The sequence below is a fragment of the Sinocyclocheilus grahami genome, unplaced genomic scaffold, assembly GCF_001515645.1.
Source record: "Sinocyclocheilus grahami isolate Dianchi unplaced genomic scaffold, SAMN03320097.WGS_v1.1 scaffold178.1, whole genome shotgun sequence".
Classification (NCBI taxonomy): Eukaryota; Metazoa; Chordata; class Actinopteri; order Cypriniformes; family Cyprinidae; genus Sinocyclocheilus; species Sinocyclocheilus grahami.
In genome coordinates, this window is record NW_015505357.1 from 1,904,941 (window position 1) to 1,913,639 (window position 8,699).

Sequence of the window (8,699 nt, forward strand, 5' to 3'; positions counted from 1 at the left end):
GAAAAAATGAGCATTTATCGGCCGATACCGATATGGTGGCCGATATATCGTGCATCCCTAATATAGATATACATATATATATATATATATACACATATATATACATACATATACACACACACAAATTAAACAAAATCTTACCTTATTTTCCAATGTAATTGTAAATAATTATATATTAAATTTTATTAAACTGATGACTGATGAAACTTATAAATGCATAAATATATATATATATATATATAGTACAGCATTTTCGTTTTACTGCTGCTTAATTGGGCTGCTTAATCAGGGACATTGAGTAATGTAAATTATAAAAAGAAATAAATACGATTCATCATTGTACAAATTTTGAAAACAAGGTAGTGCTTAATTTTCACAAAATTACTGTCACACTGCAAACAATCAATAATAGATTTATCATATGCATTACTTGATATTTTACTTATGTAAAAAAAAAAATTCTTAATTCTTATGATTTTGGGATGAAATGTCATTCACTAGATTGCACCACATCACATTTCGAGACAAATAAACAATACATAGCCTATTTTAATCAGCAACAAAATGCAATATTCACAAGAGAAGTCGAGAGAGAGAGAGAGAGCGTGCGAGTGCAATTCAGTAGAGTGAGAATATGGATTGTACTGTCAGTGTTTTCACTCATGTTTTTTCCTCTTTACCCTGTTTTTTTCTCTATTACTCATGTCTATGCCCTGTTTCATCGTCCTCCTTTGAGAAGAGAGAAAACCACTGCAGAGATGATTATTTTCTGAAAAGGAGGTTCGGCAGGGGGATAAGAACTACAGATTGCTGTGGTTGCTCAGACAAATAGCCTACAAGTTGTTTATTCTCAGCCTGTTACTAAAACCTGCTGTAATCACAAAGGCTTGCCCCAGTGTGACGCTCATTACAATTCAGTGCCAAGCAGCTCCTCACCCACTGCCTGTCTGTATCCCTCCTTCTTTCTTTCTGTACACCCCAGCTCCTCTGTGTTAGAATATTCTATTCCTTCCACGCTGGCTGTTGATCGTAGCAGCGTTCAGTGTCAGGGTTTCTGCAGACTTGAACAAGTTAAATTTAAGACTTTTTAAGACCTTTTTAATACCACCTTATATGAAATTTAAGACCTAAACCTGTAATGGAAATACACATTTTATCACATACATATATGTAATATTTAACGTATACCGGTACTTTAAATGTGAAATTAAAACCGCCAGTAGGTAGCTTGTAGCTTGTAGTCTATATTCTGCGATTCTCTCTGATGACGCAGTAATTTACCGCGGGAAGAAAACATCTTCTGTCCAATGATTGTAAAGTCATTAGGTCCGTCGGACTGAAGATATTTGAGCGGTAATGAAACCAAAAATATTAAGACCCATCGAATCCGAATTTAAGACTTTTTAAGGCCTTATATTAGGAAAACGTTATTTAAGACTTTTTAAGGACCCGCGGACACCCTATGCTGCAGAAATTGTGGACGATGTAAGGGGTCTCTCCTGCCTGTCTGAAAAGATTTTGTCCAGTCCAGTAGATAAAAGATGTAGTTCACTCTCCTAACAATGGCGTACAAAAATGCGTGTATAATCAATATGTGCACAGCATCTGTCAGGTTTTGCTATCTTTGTGTGGACCAAATGTATATACCCAAACTAGTGGGGCTCTGTCTAGTCATTCCTTTTAAGAAAATAATGAGGACTAAATAATGTCTAATTTGCACATGTAAAATTCAAGGTTCTTATTTTAGGGCTATAGGGTAGTCTATATATAAAATAAATATATATATATAAATAAATCAGAGTAGGATTTACTCAGAAACTGCTAGTAAATTGCAAGTAAATTTCACAAACAATTACAAAAAAAAAAAAGTCAAGTAATACACTGACTTAAATGTGAAATTGAAGTAGAAAAAATGAAATCTTTTCTATTTACAACTTTGACCCTCTTCAAAATGCATAACATTATTGTGATATCTTCCTCTAGATAATAAGATATTAAAAATCGCATTTCCGATGATCCTTTTGTAGCAGTTCCTGCATGAGCATTAAAAGAGCATATAGGTTCTTAAATATAATAAGATATGTGACGTTTAAAGGACATGATATATCATATTTACATACAATTTTACATCATTAAGTGATTTTGTCAAAATCCCAACTGGGATATGATTCTGCATGGTGATGGAAACAATAAAGAAGATAATAAAGAAATCATCTTTTTCTCTAACTGCAGGTAACATGGAAATGAGACTAGATTTTTTTTAATGTTCATATTACTCACATGTTGGATATTATAAGCCATCAGGATGAACTTCTTATCAGCTGAAACCTGGAACCTCATGGACTTCAGATCCTAAAACGGAATCCAAAAAAGAACACCTTAAAATAATAATTTAGGTTCAAAACAAATTCAGCTCTATCATACACATATATAGCATGCAGTCAGTTGCCACAGACAACAATTTTCCTTGTCCCTCAGTTTGTAAAAAAGAATCCCAATTTCTTAAATATTTTCATAGATTGAAGTCATTAATTTTAAATTGGTTATTAAATAATTACACTATTTGGGTATATTATATTATATTATATATTTGAGCGGTAATGAAACCAAAAATATTAAGACCCATCGAATCCGAATTTAAGACTTTTTAAGGCCTTATATTAGGAAAACGTTATTTAAGACTTTTTAAGGACCCGCGGACACCCTATGCTGCAGAAATTGTGGACGATGTAAGGGGTCTCTCCTGCCTGTCTGAAAAGATTTTGTCCAGTCCAGTAGATAAAAGATGTAGTTCACTCTCCTAACAATGGCGTACAAAAATGCGTGTATAATCAATATGTGCACAGCATCTGTCAGGTTTTGCTATCTTTGTGTGGACCAAATGTATATACCCAAACTAGTGGGGCTCTGTCTAGTCATTCCTTTTAAGAAAATAATGAGGACTAAATAATGTCTAATTTGCACATGTAAAATTCAAGGTTCTTATTTTAGGGCTATAGGGTAGTCTATATATAAAATAAATATATATATATAAATAAATCAGAGTAGGATTTACTCAGAAACTGCTAGTAAATTGCAAGTAAATTTCACAAACAATTACAAAAAAAAAAAAGTCAAGTAATACACTGACTTAAATGTGAAATTGAAGTAGAAAAAATGAAATCTTTTCTATTTACAACTTTGACCCTCTTCAAAATGCATAACATTATTGTGATATCTTCCTCTAGATAATAAGATATTAAAAATCGCATTTCCGATGATCCTTTTGTAGCAGTTCCTGCATGAGCATTAAAAGAGCATATAGGTTCTTAAATATAATAAGATATGTGACGTTTAAAGGGCATGATATATCATATTTACATACAATTTTACATCATTAAGTGATTTTGTCAAAATCCCAACTGGGATATGATTCTGCATGGTGATGGAAACAATAAAGAAGATAATAAAGAAATCATCTTTTTCTCTAACTGCAGGTAACATGGAAATGAGACTAGATTTTTTTTAATGTTCATATTACTCACATGTTGGATATTATAAGCCATCAGGATGAACTTCTTATCAGCTGAAACCTGGAACCTCATGGACTTCAGATCCTAAAACGGAATCCAAAAAAGAACACCTTAAAATAATAATTTAGGTTCAAAACAAATTCAGCTCTATCATACACATATATAGCATGCAGTCAGTTGCCACAGACAACAATTTTCCTTGTCCCTCAGTTTGTAAAAAAGAATCCCAATTTCTTAAATATTTTCATAGATTGAAGTCATTAATTTTAAATTGGTTATTAAATAATTACACTATTTGGGTATATTATATTATATTATATTATTACATTATTTGAGGCTACTATATTTTCTGTTTTAACATTTATCTAGGTGAAATGCCTCACTTCATAGACTTCCTTTGTAAATGTATTAACACAAATACAATTTTTATTTATTTTAGAAGCATTTCTGTGGAAATCAGCATGGCATTGAGCTCAACTTGTATTCTTCCCTCTAAAAACCCATCAGCTAAAAACCATGAATGCATTCAGTGCATTGTGGGTAGATGTCATTGGGGCATAAAGCCAACGTGACAAGTGTAACATTGTTGACAGTGTGGGGAGGAGAAGTATCTGTCATCTCAACAACATTTCATTGAGCATCTGAGGCAATGACCCATATATGTTTCTCAGTGTCACCCAGCCACAGCGTTCAAAGGGTGGCCCTGCTGAAACAGTCTCTTTGAAGACGCATGCTACGGGATCAACTGGGGAGAAGCGCAGAAAGTGGGAATAAAAGAGAGAGCATTAACTGTCGAGCCTCTAAAGCCAAAAAGCTATTTGCTCTTTCTCTTTGCTCATTTTTAAGCGTTCTGATTCTTTCTTCAAAGACATTCAGCTACCAGTCCATACGCTCTCTCTTTCTACGGAGTGACCCATTTGTCAGGTTCCACGAGAATGGAGCTAATGGAGTTGTACGTCTTGTCATGCTCACATGCCTCAAGGGGGCTGTAATTCTCCAGAGAGCTGCTTTACACTGGTGGTTTGGGATGAGAGGAAGACTGTATGTGTGTGTTGGCATAGCCTTTATTTACTATGAGTGCATGCATGTGTAAGTATCCACTCACCAGGGTGCTGTTGTCCAATAGCGTGGTGGTTAGATTGGTGCTGAGACTGTGGATTAAAACGTGACCCTCCCGTGTGCAAAGTGACACCTCGTTCTCTGTAAAACAAATCAAGATCAACATTCAGTAGCTGAGCTCCGGACTGACCTGCAGCTAAACTGCATCCTAATTAGCATATTTTGAATATGCACTAAGAGTACTGTATGAACAGTACTTCCCTGGTGATGGAAAAGTACACTACCGTACCATTCATATTTTTATCCAGCAAGGATGCTTTAAACTGATCAAAAGTGAAAGTAAACTAATTTACACTGACACAAAAAATCTATTTCAAATCAACACTGTTCTTTTTAACTTTCTATTCGTCAAAGAAAAACAATATATTACAGTTTTCAAAAAATATTAAACAGCACAACCATTTTTAACATTGATAACAATAAGTATTGTTTCTTAAGGGCCAAATCAGCATATTAAAATAATTCCTGATGGATCATGTGACACTTAAGACTGAAGTAATGGCTTCTAAAAATTCAGCAAAAAATGTATTCAAAAAATATAAATAGATATGTTATTTTAAATTATAATAATAATTCACAATATTACTATTTTACTGTATTTTTTAGCAAATAAATGCAGCCTTAGTGAGCATAAGAGACTTTTCAAAAACATAAGTATATACAGTATACATATATATATATATATATATATATATATATATATATATATATTACTTTATAAAACTCTTACTTACAATAAGTCAAACTGCATATGAAAATGGGGTAGAAGTATGTATTTTAAAATCAAAATATTACACACTTCATCTTTACATTGCCTACTGTGAAGGCAACTTTGGCATCACATTCCTTACAATTTTACTACAAAAGAAAGTCAAAAGAGGACCAACACAAACAAACAGAGGTGTTGTGGGCAATATTAGCCCAAAAAACATGCAGGGATGCACACTTTAAACTTGAAGTAATATACCGTTCAGTCACTTTAAAAAATAAGAATATCAATATATTAGAATGTGGGATGCAGTAACCCAAATCTTGCATGCTATATAATAAAAACTGAATGTGAATTGAAATGCAGCCTGAATGAATGCCATAAATCGAACATTTTAACCATTAGTAGAAAAACACATTGGCCTCCTGTTGCATTTCAAGACAATGATATGTTGCACTGCAGGAGCCCTAAATGTCCACGAGCATCAAATCAATGAACTTAAACCATTCCATTAAACACTATTTGTACAATAGGAGTTTTCACCATTTAGCCACATCGCACATGGGTCATGAACTCTGAAGTCCTCGCTCTCCAGGTTCTCCAGAGTGAGACGAGACAGCAGCAGGAGGTGAGACTCGTCTGAAATACAAGATCAAGCAGTCAGTAGAGGACAACCACAACTCCTGAAGAAAAATAGTGTCTGTAACAAGAATGTACAGGATTATTTAACAAACTCAAAATCTTGATGCTAATGATGCAAATGCAGTAAGCTGTAAAAAAAAATAGAGTAACACTTTACTTAAAGCCTTTATGTATAATGCATTACAAAGGGTTATTAAAGGGTACAATGCATTATAATTATTTATAATGTGCATTGTAGTACATTATATCTTGTCGTAAATAATTATATAACAGAATTTAAAATGCATAGTGAAACAATGAATTGATAAGTGTTATAATATATTAATTGAGGTTACAATTATTCATGAGATTGTACAATGCATTATAAGGTGCTTTATAAGGCATACTGTAATTAATGCAATAAAACTACCAAAAGCGGGTGAAACTTGGCTTTGGCCACTTTTATCCAACTCAAAATATAACAATATAATGCTTTATGTATAAAAGTGTTACCAAAAATAGTAATAAAAATAAACTTAATTAATCTGTGGAAAGTGTTTTTTGAGATGCACTCAGTATTTTGTTCCTTAATAAAATTGTTATTATATTTAAATGTAAACTATATATTGCATTTACAAATAAAGTTAGCAGCCAAGTGGTTTTATTTACTGAATATGAAGGAAAAAAAACATATTATTGTTTAATGTTCTGTTACGTTGGGATCTAGAATAGCTTCTGTTATGTTGGACACTCGCCAAGTGCCAAAAGCGGGTGAAACGTGGCTTTGGACACTTTTACCCAACTCAAAATATATCAAAAACTCTTATATATCCCAACATAACAGCACAAACAAGTTTCCCTTTTCTCACCTTGCTCAAAAATGAATAAAATAATTACTTAATTTCAACATTTACTCTCCCTAACCAGTCTCCCCCAAAGCGTACTGGGAAATATAAAGGCTCAGTGCACAAAAACAAACACAAATTGTGTAGGTAGTCAGATTAATGCAAATGGATTAAGCAAAGGTCTGTTATAGAAAGTAAAAAAATATTTGTTGCATTTTTAAAGCTAAATTGAGCAAGCAGCAAAACAAATCCATTTTGAGTGTTTCTTGCTTTGTTTCTGCTTGTCTTTTTGTAGTTTTGTTTATGAATGGATGTCTTATATATGAGCTCTCTGGCGCTCACATAAATCCTCTATAATCTTCTGTTGTTTTCCCATTTCTCTTTCTCCACTTATTGTAGCTGATCTCACATTTCTCTTTCTTTATCCTTGGTTTCCATTTGATTCAATTTATATTCATTTACTCTTTCAATCTCTGTCTTACCAGGTGTGAGCAGAAAAATTGAGAGGGTGACCAGAGACATGACCCCCAAGATGACCACCATGGCGATCCCAATTCCCTTCCAATTCCGAGGAGGTCCTCCCGTGCTTCCGAGGTAGAACAAAATTGGCCTCTTTTCAGATTCCACAAATCTATAATACTTGCGCTTCAGAAAGTCATTCCCCACAGTCAGCTCAAGGCTGAATTTACTCATTATGTGAACCAATAATGGTCTCAGATCAGGGTAAAACACTGGAAAAAAAATAAACTTCTTGTTTTCCAATGAAAATGTACCGTTCAAAAGTTTGGGGTCATTGAGCTTGCTAATTTTTTTATTTTAAAGAAATGTATTCTTTTATTCAGCAAAGACGCATTTGATAAAGAGTGATTGCAAAACCGCATAAAAAAGTCTTACAAAAATGTATCTTGGATTAAGCCTATTTTTCTATTTTTCCTATTTTTTATTATTAAGCATAAATGTGACATAATTTAGTAAGGTCAAACACAATTTGCACAGTTGGGTAGGAAAAATAAACTGGAAAACAAGACAAAATACTGATTAAGCTAATGTTGATTTTGCTTTATAAACTTGTGACCCACTCACACACCCCTATATAGTTATGGTGGCAGCTACAACAACACAATTAATGCAATTTGTTCACACTGTTGAGTACAAGACTGACACTGTTTTCCTTTCAAATGTGTCTCTCTCATTAAGGGCCGAGAGCCCAGTACTTTCTGTGTTAAAGCTTCATCAGCTCAGTTCCCACAGGTCCCCTGAGCTCTGAAATGATACTGCACTCCCAATTAGTACGGCTGTTTTGGGAAACAGGGGAGAACCCTGCATTACAGATGAGAGAGTATAATCAGACTTGTATGTTAATGCATGTTATATTGGGAGAGAATTCCCCATCTGGGGGATGCAGTGCTGTCTTAACCTCCAGATAAGTGATAGATATGACCAATTTTAAAGATAACAGTTAATCACAATAACAATAACAAAAAATATATTAAAATTCAGCCAAACTACTACTATTCTGTATTTAATTAAATTTTATGGCACTGCCTTTTTTGGATAATCAAGTGAATGAGAGAAAAAGGACAGCAACGCAGCTGAAACATTTAAGGCCCTGAAAGGTAGTAGGACATTGTTAAAATATCAGTGGTTCAACTGTAATTGTATGAAGCTACGAGAATAATTTTGTGTGCAAAGAAAACAAAAATAACGACTTTTTTCAACAATTTCTTTTCATCCGTGTAAGTCTTCGACGTGTGTTCACGAGAGTACCATGACGCATGCATGTGATGCTGCTGACGAAGGAGCCACAGGAAAAAGGACTATTTTAACAATGTCCTTACTACCTTTCTGAGCCTTAAAAGTGGTAGTTGCTTGCTGTCTATGCCGGGTCAGAAA

The 8,699-nt window shown here is 33.8% G+C and overlaps 1 protein-coding gene across 1 annotated transcript in view; it reads right to left on the reverse strand.

The window, feature by feature from the left end:
- The window catches only part of LOC107594036 (inactive dipeptidyl peptidase 10), a 35,810-nt gene extending 28,311 nt beyond the window's left edge, over positions 1-7,499 (reverse strand). Inside the window, exons 1-6 of the mRNA XM_016283965.1 lie at positions 7,289-7,499; positions 5,884-5,979; positions 4,618-4,712; positions 3,525-3,596; positions 2,711-2,800; positions 2,281-2,352 (exon numbers count right to left, since the gene is read on the reverse strand). Of these exons, the coding sequence (XP_016139451.1) occupies positions 2,281-2,352; positions 2,711-2,800; positions 3,525-3,596; positions 4,618-4,712; positions 5,884-5,979; positions 7,289-7,499 (636 nt within the window). The remainder of the gene's footprint in view (positions 1-2,280; positions 2,353-2,710; positions 2,801-3,524; positions 3,597-4,617; positions 4,713-5,883; positions 5,980-7,288) is intronic.
- Positions 7,500-8,699: the final 1,200 nt, after the last annotated feature.